Source organism: Scyliorhinus torazame, chromosome 29 (genome assembly GCF_047496885.1).
Source record: "Scyliorhinus torazame isolate Kashiwa2021f chromosome 29, sScyTor2.1, whole genome shotgun sequence".
Classification (NCBI taxonomy): Eukaryota; Metazoa; Chordata; class Chondrichthyes; order Carcharhiniformes; family Scyliorhinidae; genus Scyliorhinus; species Scyliorhinus torazame.
The window spans coordinates 40,141,572-40,164,407 of record NC_092735.1 but is presented as its reverse complement, the minus strand read 5'-3'; the positions used below and the strand labels follow the sequence as shown (position 1 = coordinate 40,164,407).

The 22,836-nt window shown below is 58.7% G+C and overlaps 1 protein-coding gene across 1 annotated transcript in view; it reads right to left on the bottom strand.

Moving 5' to 3' along the window:
* Nucleotides 1–22,836, bottom strand: part of LOC140404156 (uncharacterized) — a 46,812-nt gene that overhangs the window by 5,108 nt on the left and 18,868 nt on the right. Inside the window, exons 8-12 of the mRNA XM_072492572.1 lie at nt 14,705–14,809; nt 9,689–9,838; nt 6,580–6,731; nt 6,030–6,206; nt 4,661–4,773 (exon numbers count right to left, since the gene is read on the bottom strand). Of these exons, the coding sequence (XP_072348673.1) occupies nt 4,661–4,773; nt 6,030–6,206; nt 6,580–6,731; nt 9,689–9,838; nt 14,705–14,809 (697 nt within the window). The remainder of the gene's footprint in view (nt 1–4,660; nt 4,774–6,029; nt 6,207–6,579; nt 6,732–9,688; nt 9,839–14,704; nt 14,810–22,836) is intronic.

Genomic DNA, 22,836 nt, shown 5'->3' with positions numbered 1-22,836 from the left:
CCCCCCGCCTCGCCCCCTCCCCCCCACCTCGCCCCCTCCCCCCCCACCTCGCCCCCTCCCCCCCCCACCTCGCCCGCTCCCCCCCCCACCCCCTCCCCCCCGCCCCCTCCCCCCCCACCTCGCCCGCTCCCCCCCCACCCCCTCCCCCCCGCCCCCTCCCCCCCCACCTCGCCCCCCCCCCGCCCCCTCTCCCCCCTCCCCCCCCCACCTCGCCCCCTCTCCCCCCTCCCCCCCCACCTCGCCCCCTCCCCCCCCCCCGTCTACCTCGCCCCCTCCCCCCCCACCTCGCCCCTCTCCCCCCCGCCCCCCCCACCTCGCCCCCCTCCCCCCCCCCCGTCTACCTCGCCCCCTCCCCCCCACCTCGCCCCTCTCCCCCCGCCCCCCTCTCCCCCCTCCCGCCCCCCTCTCCCCCTCCCCTCGCCCCCTCCCGCCCCCTCTCCCCCCTCCCCCCCCACCTCGCCCCCTCCCGCCCCCCCTCCCCCCCCCCCCACCTCGCCCCTCTCCCCCCCACCCCGCCCCCTCTCCCCCCCTCTCCCCCCCTCTCCCCCCATACTCCCACCTCTCCCCCCTCCTCGCCCCCACCCTCTCCCCCCCACCTCGCCCCCACCCTCTCCCCCCCACCTCTCCCTCCACCCTCTCCCCCCCACCTCTCCCTCCACCCTCTCCCCCCCACCTCTCCCTCCACCCTCTCCCCCCCACCTCTCCCTCCACCCTCTCCCCCCCCACCTCTCCCTCCACCCTCTCCCCCCCCACCTCGCCCCCACCCTCTCCCCCCCACCTCTCCCTCCACCCTCTCCCCCCCCACCTCTCCCTCCACCCTCTCCCCCCCACCTCTCCCTCCACCCTCTCCCCCCCACCTCGTCCCCTCTTCCCCCACCTCGCCCCCCCACCTCGCCCCACCTCGCCCCCTCTCCCCCCCCCCCACCTCGCCCCCCCACCTCGCCCCCCTCTCCCCCCCACCCTCTCCCCCCCCACCTCGTCCCCTCTCCCCCCCCACCTCGTCCCCTCTCCCCCCCACCTCGTCCCCTCTCCCCCCCACCTCGCCCCCTCTCGCCCCCACCCTCTCCCCCCCCTCTCGCCCCCACCCTCTCCCCCCCTCTCGCCCCCACCTCGCCCCCACCCTCTCCCCCCCACCTCGCCCCCACCCTCTCCCCCCCACCTCGCCCCCACCCTCTCCCCCCCACCTCGCCCCCCACCCTCTCCCCCCCCACCTCGCCCCCACCCTCTCCCCCCCCACCTCGCCCCCACACCCTCTCCCCCCCCACCTCGCCCCCTCTCCCCCCCACCTCGCCCCCTCTCCCCCCCACCTCGCCCCCTCTCCCCCCCACCTCGCCCCCTCTCCCCCCCACCTCGCCCCCTCTCCCCCCCACCTCGCCCCCTCTCCCCCCCCACCTCGCCCCGTCTCCCCCCACCTCGCCCCCTCTCCCCCCCACCTCGCCCCCTCTCCCCCCCACCTCGCCCCCACCCTCTCCCCCCCACCTCGCCCCCACCCTCTCCCCCCCACCCTCTCCCCCCCACCTCGCCCCCCCTCGCCCCCACCCTCTCCCCCCCACCCTCTCCCCCCCACCTCGCCCCCTCTCCCCCCCACCTCGCCCCCTCTCCCCCCCACCTCGCCCCCTCTCCCCCCCACCTCGCCCCCTCTCCCCCCCACCTCGCCCCCTCTCCCCCCCACCTCGCCCCCTCTCCCCCCCACCTCGCCCCCACCCTCTCCCCCCCACCTCGCCCCCACCCTCTCCCCCCCACCCTCTCCCCCCCACCTCGCCCCCCCTCGCCCCCACCCTCTCCCCCCCACCCTCTCCCCCCCACCTCGCCCCCTCTCCCCCCCACCTCGCCCCCTCTCCCCCCCACCTCGCCCCCTCTCCCCCCCACCTCGCCCCCTCTCCCCCCCACATCGCCCCCTCCCCCCCCCCACCTCGCCCCCTCCCCCCCCCACGCCCCCTCCCCCCCCACCTCGCCCCCTCCCCCCCCACCTCGCCCCCTCTCCCCCCCCACCTCGCCCCCTCTCCCCCCCACCTCGCCCCCTCCCCCCCCACGCCCCCCTCCCCCCCCACCTCGCCCCCCTCCCCCCTCGCCCCCCCCCACCTCGCCCCCTCCCCCCCCACCTCGCCCCCTCCCCCCTCCCCCCCCACCTCGCCCCCTCCCCCCCCACCTCGCCCCCTCCCCCCCCCCACCTCACCTCGCCCCCTCCCCCCCCCCACCTCGCCCCCCTCCCCCCCCCACCTCACCCCCCTCCCCCCCCCCCCACCTCACCCCCCTCCCCCCCCCCCACCTCGCCCCCTCCTCCCCCCCACCTCGCCCCCTCTCCCCCCCACCTCGCCCCCTCTCCCCCCCCCACCTCGCCCCCCCCCCCACCTCGCCCCCCCCCCACCTCGCCCCCTCCTCCCCCCCCCACCTCGCCCCCCCCCACCTCGCCCCCCCCCCCACCTCGCCCCCTCCTCCCCCCCCCCCACCTCGCCCCCTCTCCCCCCCCACCTCGCCCCCCTCTCCCCCCCACCTCGCCCCCTCTCCCCCCCACCTCGCCCCCTCTCCCCCCCACCTCGCCCCCTCTCCCCCCCACCTCGCCCCCTCCCCCCCCCCCACCTCGCCCCCTCCCCCCCCCACGCCCCTCCCCCCCCCACGCCCCCTCCCCCCCCACCTCGCCCCCTCGCCCCCCCCACCTCGCCCCCTCCCCCCCCCCACCTCGCCCCCTCCCCCCTCCCCCCCCACCTCGCCCCCTCCCCCCCCCACCTCGCCCCCTCCCCCCCCCCCCACCTCGCCCCCTCCCCCCCCCACCTCGCCCCCTCCCCCCCCCACCTCGCCCCCTCCCCCCCCCCCCACCTCGCCCCCTCCCCCCCCCCCCACCTCGCCCCCTCCCCCCCCCCCCACCTCGCCCCCTCCCCCCCCCCACCTCGCCCCCTCCCCCCCCCCACCTCGCCCCCCTCCCCCCCCCACCTCGCCCCCTCCCCCCCCCCCCACCTCACCCCCCCCCCACCTCGCCCCCTCCTCCCCCCCCACCTCGCCCCCTCTCCCCCCCACCTCGCCCCCTCTCCCCCCCCCCACCTCGCCCCCCCCCCCACCTCGCCCCCCCCCACCTCGCCCACTCCTCCCCCCCCCCACCTCGCCCCCTCTCCCCCCCACCTCGCCCCCTCTCCCCCCCACCTCGCCCCCTCTCCCCCCCACCTCGCCCCCTCTCCCCCCCACCTCGCCCCCTCTCCCCCCCACCTCGCCCCCTCCCTCCCCCACCTCGCCCCCTCCCTCCCCCACCTCGCCCCCTCTCCCCCCCACCTCGCCCCCTCTCCCCCCCACCTCGCCCCCTTCCCCCCTCCACCTCGCCCCCTTCCCCCCTCCACCTCGCCCCCTCCCCCCCCCCACCTCGCCCCCTCCCCCCCCACCTCGCCCCCCTCCCCCCCCACCTCGCCCCCTCCCCCCCCCCACCTCGCCCCCTCCCCCCCCCCACCTCGCCCCCTCCCCCCCCCCACCTCGCCCCCTCCCCCCCCCACCCTCGCCCCCTCCCCCCCCCACCTCGCCCCCCTCCCCCCCACCTCGCCCCCCTCCCCCCCCACCTCGCCCCCCTCCCCCCCACCTCGCCCCCTCTCCCCCCAACCCCGCCCCCTCTCCCCCTCCCCCCAACCCCGCCCCCTCTCCCCCCAACCCCGCCCCCCTCTCCCCCCCTCCCCCCAACCCCGCCCCCTCTCCCCCCTCCCCCCAACCCCGCCCCCCTCTCCCCACCTCGCCCCCCATACTCCCACCTCTCCCCCCTCCTCGCCCCCCTATCCCCCCCCACCTCGCCCCCCTCTCCCCCCACCTCGCCCCCTCTCCCCCCCACCTCGCCCCCCTCTCCCCCCACCTCGCCCCCTCTCCCCCCCTCTCCCCCCACCTCGCCCCCTCTCACCCCGCCCTCTTCCCCTCTCACCCCCACCTCGCCCCCTCTCACCCCGCCCTCTCCCCCCACCTCGCCCCCTCTCACCCCGCCCTCTCCCCCCCCACCTCACTCCCTCTCCCCCCCCCACCTCGCCCCCTCTCCCCCCCACCTCGCCCCCTCTCCCCCCCACCTCGCCCCCTCTCCCCCCCACCTCGCCCCCTCTCCCCCCCCACCCTCTCCCCCCCCCCCACCCCTCGCCCCCCTCTTCCCCCCTCTCCCCCCCCACCTCGCCCCCCTCTTCCCCCCTCTCCCCCCCACCCTCTCTCCCCCCCCCACCCTCTCTCCCCCCCCACCTCGCCCCCCTCTCCCCCCACCTCGCCCCCCTCTCCCCCCTTGCCCCCCTTGCCCCCTCTCCCCCCCACCTCGCCCCCCCCCTCCCCCCACCTTGCCCCCTCTCCCCCCCACCTCGCCCCCCCCCTCCCCCCACCTTGCCCCCCTCTCCCCCCCAACCCGCCCCCCTCTCCCCCCCCAACCTCGCCCCCCCACCTCGCCCCCCTCTCTCTATAAGGGTATAAAGCTCCCTATTGGGGGTGGTGAACCCAACATCACAATTCTAACTCCATCAACAGCTGTATTGTTTTTTGATTAAAATTAGGTTGAGAAACAAACTTGTTTTAGTTTTGAATCATTAAAGAGAGAGGAACTTTCACCCCTAACCTTTCACCCTTCACCCTGGGAGTGAGAAACTGGACAATGACCAGCAGTGACTGGGAAATGCATCTCCTCAAATTCAATCCCGTCTCCCGGTTTAAAGCTCACCTCAGCTTCCCAATGAAACTCTCTCCTCCCCGGGACAGGTTAGTGGGATCGGTGGAGATCAGATAATTTGAAGTTTTGCTCTTTTTACGTTTTCGACCGGCCATCAAAAATATCTGAAAGTCAGAACACATCAAACACTCACTATTCCGAGGCTGTGCAGCTCACCCTCTGCACCCTCCCCACCCACTCCCACCCCCACCCACACCCACCCTGTCCCCACCGTGATCTATGCAAAGATCAGTGAGGTGAGAGACAGCTAGAGAGAGCCGTTCATAAAACTGATAGAATTCTGTGCTTTATTATTAGGGGCAGAGAGTCCAAGAGCGAGGAGGTTCTGCTGAACTTAAACAAGACACTAGTTATACCCCAGCTGGAATAATGTGCACGGTTCTGGGTATCCCACTGTAGGAAGGATATGAACACATTGGAGAGAGTGGGGAAGATTTTCACCAGAATGGTTCCCGGCTGGGTCACTGTCTGTGCGGGGTCTGCACATCCTCCCCGTGTGTGCGTGCGTTTCCTCCCACAGTCCAAAGATGTGCAGGTTTGACCACGATAAATTGCCCCTTAGTGTCCCAAAAAGGTTAGGTGGGGTTCCTGGGTTACGGGAATAGGGTGCAGGCGTGGGCAGGGTGCTCTTTCCAAGGGCCGGTGCAGACTCGATGGGCCGAATGGCCTCCTTCTGCACTGTAAATTCCATGGAAATTCTCTGAATAAATGGGACATTTCAGTTGTGAGGCTGAATTGGAGAGATTGGGACGGTTTCTGCTTGGAGGGAAGGAGGTGGAGATCCTGCTGGAGATGTTCAAAATCATGAGGGGGTTGGACAGAGTAGAGAGGGAACAACTGTCCCCGCTCGGAAAAGGGTCAAGAACGAGAGGGGCACAGATTTGAGGGCAAAAAAAGCCAATGTGATGGAAGAAGAAACGTTTTCTCACTGTGAGTGGCTGTGCCTGGGACGGTGGCGGCGGAGTGTCCTGGAGGCAGGTTCAATGACAAGGCAGCTCAGGGGGAAAAGGCAGGGCAACAGCACAAAGTCCCGAAGCTCGTTATGCAGACAGGATGGGCCGAATGGCCTCTTTCTGCCCCCTAACACACCTGTGATTCTGAGAACCGTCATTCCTTTAGTGTCGGAGAAATTGAAATGAAATGAAAATCGCTTATTGTCACAAGTAGGCTTCAAATGAAGTTACTGTGAAAAGCCCCTAGTCGCCACATTCCGGCGCCTGTTCGGGGAGGCTGGTACGGGAATTGAATCGTGCTGCTGGCCTGCCTTGGTCTGCTTTCTAAGCCAGCAATTTAGCCCTGTGCTAAACCAGCCCCTGTTCATCCATCCGCTGGGATTCTGGATCGAAAATCTAAGCAGTACCTTTTTCCCGTCATCCTTCTCCAAGTGCAGGTAGTAAGTGGGAAACATCCCCTTGTCCATTCCCTTCTTATCCCTGGTAATCCGACATTTAATAACTATTCCTTGTGGTGCAGGTTTGAAGGCAAATTCCTCAAGTTTTCCCACTTTAATTGAGACGCTCTCACATCTGGGATTTTCCTGGATAATGAGGAACGAATGTCAATACCGCTGCAAACATCAACCAATCAACAGAGGAACAGACAAAATCAAACCGACAAATTAATGAAGAAATTAGCCCAATATATTTGCAAACTGAAGTCAAACAAATGTTAGTCCCCCTGTGATTAATACGCTCGTACCTCTCCCTCTGTCCCACCCCCCCTCTCCGTCCCACAACCCCCCCCTCCCCATCCCACCCCCCTCCCCATCCCACCCCCCTCCCCAGGCACGGAAGGCAGGGAAGGCAGGGAGATAAGGGAAGGCAGGGAGGGCAGGGAGGGCAGGGAAGGGAAGGCAGGGAAGGAAAGGCAGGGAAGGCAGGGCAGGGAAGGCAGGCCGATGATTCACTCACTGTCGGGGATGTTTTTCCTGAAGCCGAGTCCAGCTGTTCACAGTCGTGGATTTGTTGACAGATACTTTCATCCTCCTCCGTCTCTTGCTCCTCGTCTCCCATCTCCTGTTCATCCTCCGTCTCATCCTCAGTAAGTCTCTGCTGTGAAGGAGCTGAATGGGGAGTCAAGCTAACAATTGGCATTTATTCAATATTCACAAAACGCGCAATATTTTCATTGCTCCATTATTGGCAGCTGTGTGCCTGGGATTCCCTCTGGAATTCCCTCCATCCACCTCTCTATCTCCCACTCCTCCCATTGGATGCTCCTTTTTTTTTATAACTGACTTCTTTGACAAACTTTCACTTGTCCGTCCTGAGATCGCCTTATTTGTCTCAGTGTAAAGTTTAGTTTTATGAAACTCCAAGGAAGTGCCTCGGGATATTTTTAACATTCATGGCGCTGGAGAACAAGTTGCAGCGGATGGTTTTTTTAAATTTAGAGTACCCAATTATTTATTTCCAATTAAGGCACAATTTAGCGTGGCCAATTCACCTACCCTGCACATCTTTGGGTTGTGGGGGTGAGACCCACGCAAACACGGGGAGAATGTGCAAACTCCACACAGACAGTGACCCAGGGCCGGGATTCAAACCCTGGTCCTCGGCACCGTGAGGCAGCAGTGCTAACCAGCTCCTGCATTTTCAAAAGCCATCTGCTGCGACTGTTGCGCCTTGATCTGGAACGCCTCGATGGATGGCTCCCTGACCCTCCTGACACCGGCCCGTGGGTCGTGACCCTCACTTTGAAAATGCCTGCTTTAGACCACAAGTGAAGTCTTTCGCTCTCACAGCAAGACAGTTAAAAAAAGGTTAATGGTATTTAAAGCCGTGCAGACTTGTCTGAGGACAAAGGGGAAACTGAAACAAACCAGTTGAAACAACGTTTTGAAGACATCCAGCCAGCGTCTGAAGGGGCTCTAACAGGAGTCAAATGTGTTCTGGAAAGTAAGTAACAGTCGGTATGATTGGGATGTAGAATGGATTGAGGGCTGTATGTTTTTTTTCCTTTCTTGTTGTTTAATTGGGAATAGAGATAGTAATTAGGGTCTTGTATTTACTGTATTGAGTAGTACTGCTCGAAGGGTAAGCTATTTTTGGTGTGATATTAAAGAGTTCAATATTATGTTAATAATAACGTTTTGTAGGTACGTTCAAGTGCGGGATTTTGATTGCCGATAATTTTCGACATTTGAGCAACGCTGATGTTTCTAAGACAAAGTCAGATCAGGGCACAGCCCCCTCTGATTCTACAAAACAACCAGGTTAATGAGGCAGTTTACCAATCTGTGAACACTCCCCCAATCACCTCAAATCTCACTCAATTTACTCAGTGCGTGTAGTGATGGTTTCACCTCCCCCACCCTCCCACCCTCCCCACCCTGCCCTCCCACCCCCCTCCCCCCCAGCCACTAGGATTGTGTCCCTGGTGGTGATCGGGGGGTGGGGGTCTCTGGCTGCTGCTGAATCTCTCGGTTTCCCTGCCCTCCATGTACGGAATCCCCACCACCAACCCCCAAATACAATCATTTCTATCTGTTTGTTGTGTTCTCTGTGGGACACAGGTCAGAGACACCCCCATCCCTCCCTCAGCCAATATGAATTATTCAACTGTGGCAGCTGGGGCTCGGTTGAAGATGAGCACTTTGAGTGATGCAGTCGGGGTCGGGGTCGAGTTCGGGGTCGGGGGCGAAGTCGGCATCGCGGTCGGGGTGAAACGGGGATTAGGCTGCAGTAAACTGGATTTGGACAGATTGTAAAACACACCAAAATCCAGAGAGCCAGAAATGGGGGGTGGGATGGGGGGGTGGGATGGCGGGGTGGGATGGGATGAGGGGGTGGGGGAGTAGGGGGTGGGATGGGAGGTGGGATGGGATGAGGTGGTGGGGGAGTAGGGGGTGGGATGGGGGGTTGGGATGTCGGATGGTGGGGGGGATGGGGGGTGGTATGGGGGGGATGGGATGGGGGATGGGAATGGGGGGATGGGATGGGGAGTCGGATGGTGGGGGTGGGATGGGACGAGATGTGGGGATGGGATGGGGCGATGGGATGGGGGGGAATGGGGGTGATGTGGGGTGGGAATGGGGGTGTTGGGGGGTGGGATGGGGGGGGATGGGGGGATGGCGGGGTGGGAATGGGGGGTGGGAATGGGGGGTGGGAATGGGGGGTGGGAATGGGGGGTGGGAATGGGGGGTGGGAATGGGGGGTGGGAATGGGGGGGTGGGAATGGGGGGGGTGGGAATGGGGGGGGTGGGAATGGGGGGGGTGGGAATGGGGGGGTGGGAATGGGGGGGTGGGAATGGGGGGGGTGGGAATGGGGGGGGGTGGGAATGGGGGGGGTGGGAATGGGGGGGTGGGAATGGGGGGGTGGGAATGGGGGGGTGGGAATGGGGGGGTGGGAATGGGGGGGTGGGAATGGGGGGGTGGGAATGGGGGGGTGGGAATGGGGGGTGGGAATGGGGGGGTGGGAATGGGGGGGTGGGAATGGGGGGGTGGGAATGGGGGGGTGGGAATGGGGGGGTGGGAATGGGGGGGTGGGAATGGGGGGGTGGGAATGGGGGGGTGGGAATGGGGGGGTGGGAATGGGGGGGTGGGAATGGGGGGTGGGAATGGGGGGTGGGAATGGGGGGGTGGGAATGGGGGGGTGGGAATGGGGGGGTGGGAATGGGGGGGTGGGAATGGGGGGGTGGGAATGGGGGGTGGTAATGGGGGGTGGTAATGGGGGGTGGGAATGGGGGGTGGGAATGGGGGGTGGGAATGGGGGGTGGGAATGGGGGGTAGGAATGGGGGGTAGGAATGGGGGGTAGGATGGGGGGTAGGATGGGGGGTAGGATGGGGGTAGGATGGGTGGGGATGGAGGGATGGGGGGGATGGGATGGGGGTGGGGATGGAGGGGATGGGGGGGATGGGATGGGGGGTGGGATGGGGGTGGGGGGGGGGAATGGGGGGCCGGATGGGGGATGGGGTGAGGGGGGTGTCGGATGGTGGGGGGAGGGTGGGATGGGGGGGGGGTTGTCGGATGGTGGGGGGGGAGGAATGTTATGCTGTACATGGACAGAAATCTCTGCACCTTTTATCTTCGCCCTCCTGTTCCTTTTGGCCAGGAGTGTCAGAGCAGCGCTTTCCTCCTCCTGATCCTCACTCGATTCCTCCACTGTGAAGATCTCAACCCTTTCCTCAATTTCCTGCAGTTGCTCCTGGATGGCACCGTCATCGCCCCCTGGAATTAGATAGGGCACTGTTAATGCCAACTGTCCTATCAGAAAGCCAATCTCAAAGTGTGGGTGTGTTTCCACACTCTTCCCCCCCCCCCCCCCACCGGCATCGCCCCAATCCCAGGGAACCTGACCAACAATCTCTTCACTCAAAGCTCACACACAACTTTTCAACAATCCCATTGGTAATGAGAACATACAAATTCGGAGCAGGATAGGCCACTCGGCCCCTCAAGTCGGCTTCCCCATTCAATACTATCACGACTGATCTTGTGGAACCTCAGTCCCACATTCCTGCCTGGCCGCGATAACCTTTCACCCCCTTGTTCATCAAGAATAATCCAGCTCTGTCTTAAAAATATTCAAAGATTCTACTTCCAAATGCCTTTTGAGGAAGAGTTCCAGAGACACCACGCTCGGAGAAAAAAATTCTCCTCAACGCTGTCATAAATGAGCAACCCCTTTTTTAAACAATGAACCCCTAGATTCTCCCACAATGGGAACCATCCTCTCCACATCCAACCTGTCAGTACCCCTCAGGATCTGGTATGTTTAATCAAGCTGCCGTTTACAGATTTAAGCCCAACCTTACCTCATTAAACAACCCACCCATTCCTGGTATTAGTCCAGTAAACATTCACTGGACTGTTTCTGACACATTTACTTTCCTTAAATAAGGAGACCAAAACTGTACACAGTGCTCCAGAGGAGGTCTCACCAATGACTGATATAACTGAAGGATAACAATCTACTTTTGTATTCAATTCTCCTGGCAATAAATGATATGTCAAATAGTCTCCTCTCCCCCATTCTAACTTCCTCCTTCCCTCGTTTTGTCCCATCTCCTCCTCAGTATTTCTGTTCTCCGTCTCCCTGTCGCTGCCTCAGTTTTTGTCGCAGGCGGAGCAGTGGGAGTGCGGAGTTCCCCAGTCCGAGTACACAGCTGGGAGATAGTGAAGCAGCGACATAGACCACAGATCCAATCGTCAGTCTCTTCATTACTGGGGTACAGGCTGCCAACTGGTTACATTAACCAAAAAATAAAAACAGCGAGGGCCTTGCTGCTTGTCGCTAATTATTAAATTCAACAGAGTTCTTGTGTGGAGATGGAACGGGCCAGCAGCAGCCTTCTCTGTTTGTGTGTGTGGAACTGTACCCCAGAGAGAGTCAGTGTGTGGGGGACCCATACCCCAGTGAGAGTCAGTGTGTGTGGAACTGTACCCCAGTGAGAGTCAGTGTGTGGGGAACTGTACCCCAGAGAGAGTCAGTGTGTGTGGAACTGTACCCCAGTGAGAGTCAGTGTGTGTGGGACCCATACCCCAGTGAGAGTCAGTGTGTGTGGAACTGTACCCCAGTGAGAGTCAGTGTGTGGGGGACCCGTACCCCAGTGAGAGTCAGTGTGTGTGGAACTGTACCCCAGAGAGAGTCAGTGTGTGTGGAACCTGTACCCCAGTGAGAGTCAGTGAGTGTGGGACCCGTACCCCAGTGAGAGTCAGTGTGTGTGGGACCCGTACCCCAGTGAGAGTCAGTGTGTGTGGGACCCGTACCCCAGTGAGAGTCAGTGTGTGTGGACACCGTACCCCAGTGAGAGTCAGTGTGAGTGGGACCCGTACCCCAGTGAGAGTCAGTGTGTGTGGGACCCGTACCCCAGTGAGAGTCAGTGTGTGTGGGAACCGTACCCCGGAGAGAGACAGTGTGTGTGGGACCCGTACCCCAGTGAGAGTCAGTGTGTGTGGGACCCGTACCCCAGTGAGAGTCAGTGTGTGTGGAACTGTACCCCAGAGAGAGTCAGTGTGTGTGGGACCCGTACCCCAGTGAGAGTCAGTGTGTGGGGGACCCGTACCCCAGTGAGAGTCAGTGTGTGTGGGACCCGTACCCCAGTGAGAGTCAGTGTGAGTGGGACCCGTACCCCAGTGAGAGTCAGTGTGTGTGGGAACCGTACCCCGGAGAGAGACAGTGTGTGTGGGACCCGTACCCCAGTGAGAGTCAGTGTGTGTGGGACCCGTACCCCAGTGAGAGTCAGTGTGTGTGGGACCCGTACCCCAGAGAGAGTCAGTGTGTGTGGAACCCGTACCCCAGGGAGAGTCAGTGTGTGTGGGACCCGTACCCCAGTGAGAGTCAGTGTGTGTGGAACCCGTACCCCAGTGAGAGTCAGTGTGTGTGGGACCCGTACCCCAGAGAGAGTCAGTGTGTGGGGGACCCATACCCCAGTGAGAGTTAGTGTGTGTGGGACCCGTACCCCAGTGAGAGTCAGTGTGTGTGGGACCCGTACCTCAGTGAGAGTCAGTGTGTGTGGGACCCGTACCCCAGAGAGAGTCAGTGTGTGTGGAACCCGTACCCCAGAGAGAGTCAGTGTGTGTGGGACCCGTACCCCAGTGAGAGTCAGTGTGTGTGGGACCCGTACCCCAGTGAGAGTCAGTGTGTGTGGAACCTGTACCCCAGTGAGAGTCAGTGTGTGTGGGACCCGTACCCCAGTGAGAGTCAGTGTGTGTGGGACCCGTACCCCAGAGAGAGTCAGTGTGTGGGGGACCCATACCCCAGAGAGAGTCAGTGTGTGTGGAACCCGTACCCCAGAGAGAGTCAGTGTGTGTGGGACCCGTACCCCAGTGAGAGTCAGTGTGTGTGGGACTCGTACCCCAGTGAGAGTCAGTGAGTGTGGGAACCGTACCCGGAGAGAGACAGTGTGTGTGGGACCCGTACCCCAGTGAGAGTCAGTGTGTGTGGGACCCGTACCCCAGTGAGAGTCAGTGTGTGTGGGACCCGTACCCCAGTGAGAGTCAGTGTGTGTGGGACCCATACCCCAGAGAGAGTCAGTGTGTGGGGGACCCGTACCCCAGTGAGAGTCAGTGAGTGTGGGACCCGTACCCCAGTGAGAGTCAGTGTGTGTGGGACCCATACCCCAGAGAGAGTCAGTGTGTGGGGGACCCGTACCCCAGTGAGAGTCAGTGAGTGTGGGACCCGTACCCCAGTGAGAGTCAGTGTGTGTGGGACCCATACCCCAGAGAGAGTCAGTGTGTGGGGGACCCGTACCCCAGTGAGAGTCAGTGTGTGTGGGACCCGTACCCCAGTGAGAGTCAGTGTGTGTGGGAACCGTACCCCGGAGAGAGACAGTGTGTGTGGGACCCATACCCCAGTGAGAGTCAGTGTGTGTGGAACCCGTACCCCAGAGAGAGTCAGTGTGTGTGGGACCCGTACCCCAGTGAGAGTCAGTGTGTGTGGGACCCGTACCCCAGTGAGAGTCAGTGTGTGTGGAACCTGTACCCCAGTGAGAGTCAGTGTGTGTGGGACCCGTACCCCAGTGAGAGTCAGTGTGTGTGTGGGACCCGTACCCCAGTGAGAGTCAGTGTGTGTGGGACCCGTACCCCAGTGAGAGTCAGTGTTTGTGGGACCCATACCCCAGTGAGAGTCAGTGTGTGTGGGACCCGTACCCCAGTGAGAGTCAGTGTGTGTGGGACCTGTACCCCAGTGAGAGTCAGTGTGTGTGGGACCCGTACCCCAGTGAGAGTCAGTGTGTGTGGGACCCGTACCCCAGTGAGAGTCAGTGTGTGTGGGACCCGTACCCCAGTGAGAGTCAGTGTGTGTGGGACCTGTACCCCAGTGAGAGTCAGTGTGTGTGGGACCCGTACCCCAGTGAGAGTCAGTGTGTGTGGGACCCGTACCCCAGTGAGAGTCAGTGTGTATGGGACCCGTACCCCAGTGAGAGTCAGTGTGTGTGGGACCCGTACCCCAGTGAGAGTCAGTGTGTGTGGGACTCGTACCCCAGTGAGAGTCAGTGTGTGTGGGACCCGTACCCCAGTGAGAGTCAGTGTGTATGGGACCCGTACCCCAGTGAGAGTCAGTGTGTGTGGGACCCGTACCCCGGTGAGAGTCAGTGTGTGTGTGTGGGACCCGTACCCCAGTGAGAGTCAGTGTGTGTGGGACCCGTACCCCAGTGAGAGTCAGTGTTTGTGGGACCCGTACCCCAGTGAGAGTCAGTGTGTGTGTGGGACCCGTACCCCAGTGAGAGTCAGTGTGTGTGGGACCTGTACCCCAGTGAGAGTCAGTGTGTGTGGGACCCGTACCCCAGTGAGAGTCAGTGTGTGTGGGACCCGTACCCCAGTGAGAGTCAGTGTGTATGGGACCTGTACCCCAGTGAGAGTCAGTGTGTGTGGGACCCGTACCCCAGTGAGAGTCAGTGTGTATGGGACCCGTACCCCAGTGAGAGTTAGTGTGTGTGGGACCCGTACCCCAGTGAGAGTCAGTGTGTGTGGGACCCGTACCCCAGTGAGAGTCAGTGTGTGTGGGACCCGTACCCCAGTGAGAGTCAGTGTGTGTGGGACCCGTACCCCAGGGAGAGTCAGTGTGTGTGGGACCCGTACCCCAGTGAGAGTCAGTGTGTGTGGGACCCGTACCCCAGTGAGAGTCAGTGTGTGTGGGACCCGTACCCCAGTGAGAGTCAGTGTGTGTGGGACCCGTACCCCAGTGAGAGTCAGTGTGTGTGTGACCCGTACCCCAGAGAGAGTCAGTGTGTGTGGGACCCGTACCCCAGTGAGAGTCAGTGTGTGTGGGACCCGTACCCCAGTGAGAGTCAGTGTCTGTGGAACCCGTACCCCAGTGAGAGTCAGTGTGTGTGGGACCCGTACCCCAGTGAGAGTCAGTGTGTGTGGGACCCGTACCCCAGTGAGAGTCAGTGTCTGTGGAACCCGTACCCCAGTGAGAGTCAGTGTGTGTGGGACCCGTACCCCAGTGAGAGTCAGTGTGTGTGGGACCCGTACCCCAGTGAGAGTCAGTGTGTGTGGGACCCGTACCCCAGTGAGAGTCAGTGTGTGTGGGACCCGTACCCCAGGAAAAGAACAATGCCCGGGGTGAACGATTGGCTGTTGGATACAAACCCGTCCTCTTTGGTTTCTTCTTCTTCAGTGTTGGCGCCGTAGCAGGTGATGATGATTCTGGTCCAGACTTTGTGACCGGAATTGGTGTTTCAGACACTGGGAATGCTGATTCACAGGAGCATTGTGACGGAGACAGAGAAAAAATGTAAAGAAATATTGGAATTAGTGTTAACACTCACACAGAAAACGGTCCAGCAAGAAAGAGCCACACAAGCTGAGTTCTGGAACTACGGGAAATCTGAAACAGAAATACTGGAAACACTCCGCTGGGGTGACAGTGAGAGAAACAGCGTTCGTGTTCCGGGTTAATAGAGCAGAGAGAGGTAAGAGATGTAAGGTGTTTAAAGCAAGTACAAAGGCAGAGAAAGGCAGTGAGAGGAAGGTGTGTGGTGTTCGACACCTGAAATCAAGCTGGTGAAGGGTAGAACTGGAGATAACCTTTCCACATTTTATCAGCATTTATTTCCAGAGATTCACATGACAAATACATACCTGAGGAGTCGACAAGGGTATTGCTCCTGGCACAGCACCTTTGCAATGCTGAAAGGGAGGGGAGGATGGTGCGTCATGCTGGAGTTGGCGGGAATAGTGGAGGATCATTGAATGAATCATCCAGCAGAGGGCAGTAGAGCGGAGCTGCTGATTGGCTGTTGCAGGGAACATTTGCATCTGTGCATTGCGGTCACTGCATCCAGAAACTGTACCTGAGCAAGGCACCCTAGGTGTTCAAGTCAAGGCAAGCATCCAGCAGAGGGCAGTAGAGTGGAGCTGCTGATTGGCTGTTGCGGGGAAAATTTGCATCCGTGCATTGCGATCACTGCATCCAAAAGGTGGTTTGTGGAGGAGCTGTTGTCAAGTGACAGTTAAACCCAAAACACTTCTTCACTGTTTCCCTCCCTACCTCCTCCTCTAACCAAAAAAGAAGACAATCACTGTAAGGATCCCAGCAGAGTTAAGGTCAAGAGGGAGACTCGAGGGCAGGTAGAAGTAGAAAGAAGTTGAACTGTGACGTCACAGCCTGCAGGTAAGTGATTGGCTGTGACTGGTAAGTAGTTTTTCTTTTCCCTGAGGTGTTATCGTGCGGGGCGTAGTGGTTGCTGAGTGAGTGCTTGCTGAGAAGGGGAGTAAATTTTTTTTTTAAATAAAAACTTACTGTAGGGAGTGGGAAATTATCCCGGCCAGGTGGTTGAAGTTTCAGTCGGTGATTACTTTGGGAATAGCGATCACAATTCCGTAAGTTTTAGAATACTCATGGACAAAGACGAGAGTGGTCCTAAAGGAAGAGTGCTAAATTGGGGGAAGGTCAAGTATAACAAAATTTGGCAGGAGCTAGGGAATGTGGATTGGGAGCAGCTGTTTAAGGGTAAATCCATATTTGAAATGTGGGAGTCTTTTAAGGAAAGGTTGATTAGAGGGCAGGACAGACATGTCCCTGTGAAAATGAGGGATACAAATGGCAAGATTAGGGAACCATGGATGACGGGTGGAATTGTGAGACTAGCTAAGATGAAAAAGGAAGCATACACAAGATCTAGGCGACTTAAATCTGATGAAGCTTTGGGGGAATATTGGGAAAGTAGGACAAATCTCAAACGCGCAATAAAGAGGGCTAAAAGGGGTCATGAAATATCTTTGGCTTACAGGGTTAAGGAAAATCCCAAAGCCTTTTATTCGTATATAAGGAACAAAAGGGTAACGAGAGAAAGGATTGGCTCACTCAAAGACAAAAGAGGGAATTGTGTGGAGTCAGAGGAAATGAGTGAGATTCTTAATGAGTACTTTGCATCGGTATTCACCAAGGAGAGGGACATGACGGATGTTGAGGCTAGGGATGGATGTTTAAATACGCTAGGTCAAGTCGGCATAAGGAAGGGGAAGTTTTGGGTATTCTAAAAGGCATTAAGGTGGACATGTCCCCAGGTCTGGATGGGATCTATCCCAGGTTACTGAGGGAAGCGAGGGACGAAATAGCTGGGGCCTTAACAGATATCTTTGCAGCATCCTTGAGCACGGGTGAGGTCCAGGAGGACTGGAGAATTGCTAATGTTGTCCCTTTGTTTAAGAAGGGTAGCAGGGATAATCCAGGAAATTATAGACCTGTGAGCTTGACGTCAGTGGTAGGCAAACTGTTGGAGAAGATACTGAGGGATAGGATCTGTTCACATTTGGAAGAAAATAGACTTATCAGTGATAGGCAGCATGGTTTTGTGCAGGGAAGGTCATGTCTTACAAACCTAATAGAATTCTTTGAGGAAGTGACAAAGTTAATTGATGAGGGAAGGGCTGTAGATGTCATATACATGGACTTCAGTAAGGCGTTTGATAAACTTTCCCATGGCAGGTTGATGGAAAAAGTGAAGTCGTATGGGGTTCAGGGTGTACTAGCTAGATGGATAAAGAACTGGCTGGGCAACAGGAGACAAAGAGTAGTGGTGGAAGGGAGTGTCTCAAAATGGAGAAAGGTGACTAGTGGTGTTCCACGGGGATCTGTGCTCGGACCACTGTTGTTTCTGATATACATAAATGATCTGGGCGAACGTATAGGTGGTCTGATTCGCAAGTTTGCAGATGATACTAAGATTGGTGGAGTTGCAGATAGCGAGGAGGACTGTCAGAGAATACAGCAAAATATAGATAGATTGGAGAGTTGGGCAGAGAAATGGCAGATGGAGTTCAATCCAGGCAAATGCGAGGTGATGCATTTTGGAAGATCTAATTCAAGAGCGGACTATACGGTCAATGGAAGAGTTCTGGGGAAAATTGATGTACAGAGAGATCTGGGAGTTCAGGTCCATTGTACCCTGAAGGTGGCAACGCAGGTCGATAGAGTGGTCAAGAAGGCATACAGCATGCTTGCCTTCATCGGACCGGGTATTGAGTACAAGAGTCGGCAGGTCATGTTACAGTTACAAGGTGAGAGGGGGAAACTTTAAGGGAGATGTGCGTGGAAAGTTTTTTTACACAGAGGGTGGTGGGTGCCTGGAACGCTTTGCCAGCGGAGGTGGTAGAGGCGGGCACAATAGCATCATTTAAGATGCATCTAGACAGATATATGAACGGGCGGGGAACAGAGGGAAGTAGATCCTTGGAAAATAGGTGACAGGTTTAGATAAAGGATCTGGATCGGCGCAGGCTGGGAGGGCCGAAGGGCCTGTTCCTGTGCTGTAATTTTCTTTGTTCTTTGTATAGGACTTTGGTTAGGCCACATTTGGAATACTGCGTGCAGTTCTGGTCGCCACATTACCAGAAGGATGTGGATGCTTTAGAGAGGGTGCAGAGGAGGTTCACCAGGATGTTGCCTGGTGTGGAGGGGGCTAGCTATGAAGAAAGGTTGAGTAGATTAGGATTGTTTTCGTTGGAAAGACGGAGGTTGAGGGGGGACCTGATTGAGGTCTACAAAATTATGTGAGGTATGGACAGGGTGGATAGCAACAAGCTTTTTCCAAGAGTGGGGGTGTCAATTACAAGGGGTCACGATTTCAAGGTGAGAGGGGGAAAGTTTAAGGGAGATGTGCGTGGAAGTTTTTTGCACAAGAGGGTGGTGGGTGCCTGGAACACTTTGCCAGCGGAGGTGGTAGAGGCGGGAACGATAGCATCATTTAAGATGCATCTAGACAGATATATGAACGGGCGGGGAACAGAGGGAAGTAGACCCTTGGAAAATAGGTGACAGGTTTAGATAAAGGATCTGGATCGGCGCAGGCTGGGAGGGCCGAAGGGCCTGTTCCTGTGCTGTAATTTTCTTAGTTCTTTGAACATTGGGGCTGGTGGGGTGGATGGTGGGACAAGGGGAAACCGACTGTGAGCCAGGGAAGAAGGTGAAGGCAGAGGTGTGAGAGAGGGAACTGACACGGTCGGGGGCCATGTTAACCATGGCGGAGACATCCTCTGGTGAGGAAAAAGGAAGCGCTTGATGGCAAATTGGGAATTACATTTCGGAGTAAATTGGGAATGTGGATTATGGAGCTGGGGTTGGGTTGGCTAAGGGAGGGCAGACACACAAATTGCACCTCTGATGCCCAATTTTGAAAGACGAATAAGCAGTCAAAGAAATTCAGTACTTTGAGCCTCCAACTCCTAAAATAACAACTAAAAGCAGCAAGCTGGCTTGGACAGCCAGTTCTGTGATATATTCACTGGATTCACTGCCGTAGTCTCGATATTTGCCTTGACATATTTGGACTCTTTCTGACTGCTAGGAGTTGGGTTCCAGCTTTACTCTCTCGGTGATTGGCTATCTTTCTCTCCAGACGAGGTTAGCTGTTTTTCAATGAACATTGTGAAAGGTTGACGCAGCATCAATCTAACCCTGTCGCTGTCTCTGTAGCTGACATAGCTTTGTCTGGTCAGCAAGCCCTCCCTGCCAATACTCAAGCTCACTCGGAGCTCTGACCTTTAGTCACCTCGAGCTGGTGGGAAAAGCCTTGCACAAGGCTCCTGCACGCAGAACGTTGCCCTTCACTGTTGTGTTGGGTGTTCTGCTACACAAATGATCCAACACGGCTGTAGGTGGTACAACTCTGTTTTATTCTCTTAACACCGGTTACAACTAACTGCTGGCTTGGGTGCGTACTTCACCAGCTAACCTGTGGACCCAGCCCGATCACTATCTTAGTGAGGCACTCAGCACATGGTGTATGTCTGAGTGGCGCGCTGTGAGCTCTGTGCTCTGAGCTATCTCCTGGTAGAATGAGCGGGAACTGTGGTGTTCCCTGTTTTATAGTGCGTGTGCTCTCACTGGTGATTGGCTGCGATGTTGTGTGTGTGCTGGTTGGTCCAACTGCCTGTCCATCAGTGTGTGTGTGATTGCACCATGATATGCTGATGTGGATATCATGACATCCCCCCTTTTCACAAGGATATGTGCCTACATGCTAATAAATAGAAATGTGTACTGAGTACATCTGAGCATGTGTGTGCAATATTTACAACATGTACATGAGGCTGAACTATATACAGAGGAAGGTGTCAGGTGCAACAGAACAACGAGGTTGTACCAATAACAGAACAAATTCAATCAGCAAACGACGAGAGAAAACCTCTGGAACAATGAACGACAAGAAAAGAAATTCGTTACCAGTACTGTAAAACGATTCAGTGAGTCCAATGTGCGAACAGGCTCATAAGTCAAGTCTCTCAGGTGGGCGACGAATTTGGGTTGACCGCCTCAAGGGTGGGTCTGGATCCACCGGCTGAGGAATGGGCCTGGCCACAGGCGAGAGAGGAATAGGCAGAGTGGCAGGAAGCTCAACGAAGTCGACATCAGAGACAACAGGAGGGTGTGGCACCGGTGCATGATCACGTAGCGAGTGCAGAAGCAGCCGAAGGGCCCGCCGATTACGCCGGTGAATGGAGCCATCAGGCATGCGAACCAGGAATGAGCAGGGAGCCACGTGGCGGAGAACCTCGGCGGTTGCCGACCAGCCACCCTCCGGTAGGTGTATGCGGACGCTGTCTCCAGGCGCCAGGGCAGGAAGATTAGTCGCCCAAGCATCATGTGCCACCTTCTGCTGAACACGCTGTTGTTGCATCCTTCGCAGTACTGGAGCATGGTCGAGGTCAGGAGCATGAATGGACGGCACAGTGGTTCTGAGGGTGCAACCCATCAACAGCTGGGTTGGCGAGAGGCCCGTGGACAGCGGGGCCGAGCGATAGGCCAGCAGGGCTAAACAGAAGTCAGATCCGGCATCAGCAGCCTTGCAGAGGAGCCGCTTCACAATGTGGACGCCCTGTTCCGCCTTGCCATTCGACTGGGGATGCAAGGGACTGGTCGTCACATGTGTGAAGTTGTACGAAGTGGCAAAGGAAGGCCATTCTTGGCTCGCAAAGCAAGGCCCGTTGTCAGACATGACGGTGAGCGGAATTCCATGGTGAACAAAGGTTTCTTTGCAGGCCCGGATGACAGCTGATGACGTCATATCGTGCAGGCGTATGACCTCCGGATAACTTGAGAAGTAGTCAATCAGAATGATGTAGTCCCTGCCGAGTGCATGAAAGAGGTCCACGCCCACCTTCGCCCAGGGAGACGTCACCAACTCATGGGGCTGAAGGGTCTCAATGGGTTGCACCGGCTGAAACCTCTGGCAGGTGGGGCAGTTGAGCACCATGTTGGCGATGTCGTCGCTGATGCCCGGCCAGTATACCGCCTCTCGGGCCCTCCGCCTGCACTTCTCAACTCCGAGATGGCCTTCGTGCAGTTGTTCGAGGACAAGCCGGTGCATGCTGTGTGGGATCGCAATCCGGTCCAACTTCAAGAGGACACCATCAATGACGGCCAAGTCGTCCCGGACATTGTAAAATTGTGGGCATTGTCCCTTGAGCCACCCTTCCGTCATGTGGTGCATCACACGCTGTAGAAGGGGGTCAGCCGTAGTCTCACGGCGAATGTGGGCCAGACGTGCATCAGTGGCCGGCAGATTGGCCGATGTGAAGGCTACCTGTGCGTCGACCTGACAAACGAACCCCTCCGAGTCGGGCGGTGTGTTGACCGCCCTGGACAGAGCATCCGCGATGATGAGATCCTTCCCCGGGGTGTAGACAAGTTGGAAGTCGTACCTCCGGAGCTTGAGCAGAATGCGCTGGAGACGAGGGGTCATATCATTGAGGTCCTTCTGAATGATGCCGACCAGGGGCGATGGGCGGTCTCCACAGTGAACCGCGGAAGACCATACACATAATCGTGAAACTTGTTGATGCCAGTCAACAGGCCTGGGCACTCCTTCTCAATCTGCGCATACCGCTGTTCGGTGGGGGTCATGGCCCGCGACGCATAGGCAACCGGGGCCCATGATGCAGTGTCGTCCCGTTGCAGGAGGACCGCCCCAATGCCGGACTGGCTGGCGTCACTTGAGATCTTTGTTTCCCGAGTGGTATCGAAAAACGCCAGTACCGGGGCGGTGGTGAGCTTGACCTTGAGCTCCTCCCATTCACGCTGGTGTGTGGGCAGCCACTGGAATTCCGTCGTCTTCTTGACCAGGTGGTGAAGAGCAGTCGTGTGCGAAGCAAGGTTAGGAATGAACTTCCCCAGGAAGTTGACCATCCCAAGAAAGCACAGCACTGCCTTCTTGTCTGCCGGCTGCGGCATGGCTGCGATGGCTGCCACTTTGTCGGCATCCGGCCGCACACCCAACCGGGAGATGTGGTCCCCCAAAAACTTGAGCTCAGTCTGGCCAAAAGAGCACTTGGCTCGGTTGAGGCGCAGGCCCTGATCCCGTATCCGTGCAAAGACACGCTGGAGACGACTGATGTGCCCCTGTGGTGTGGTTGACCAGATGATAACGTCGTCTACGTAGACGCGTACCCCTTCGATGCCCTCCATCATCTGTTCCATGATGTGATGAAACACCTCGGATGCCGAGATGATGCCAAACGGCATCCTATTGTAGCAGTATCTGCCAAAGGGAGTGTTGAAAGTGCACAGCTTCCTGCTGGATTGATCCAGCTGAATCTGCCAAAAGCCCTTGGAGGCATCAAGCTTGGGGAATATTTTTGCCAGAGCCATTTCGCTCGTGATATCTTCTCGTTTGGGTATGGGGTAGTGTTCCCTCATAATGTTGTGATTCAAATCTTTTGGGTCGATACGGATCCGGAGCTCGCCGGAGGGCTTCTTGACGCACACCATGGAGCTGACCCATGGCGTTGGCTCCGTGACCCGGGAAAGCACTCCTTTGTCCTGCAGCTGCTGCTTGAGGCGGTCCTGGAGTGGTGCTGGGACCCTACGAGGTGCGTGAATGACCGGGGTGGCGTCCGGTTTGAGCAGGATTTTGTACGTGTAGGGCAGTGTGCCCATGCCCTCGAAAATCTCCCGGTTGTGCGCGAGGAGTGAGTGGAGCTGCGCCTTAAAGTCTGCATCCGGGAAATCAGACAGAGTGTGTACCCACTGAACGAGGCGGAGGATCTTGCATGCCTGTGCGCCTAACAGAGAGTCCTTCGAGCATCCAACGATTTCAAATGATAATGTGGCTTTGTGTGAGTTGTGTGTAACCTCGAGCTGGCAGGACCCCGTGGCCGGGATGACGTTCCCATTGTAGTCAACCAGCTGACAGTGGGATGGCAGAATCGGTGGTTTAACCTTCAAGGTGTGGAAGACTGACCATGTGAGGAGATTGGCGGAGGCACCAGTGTCCAGGCGG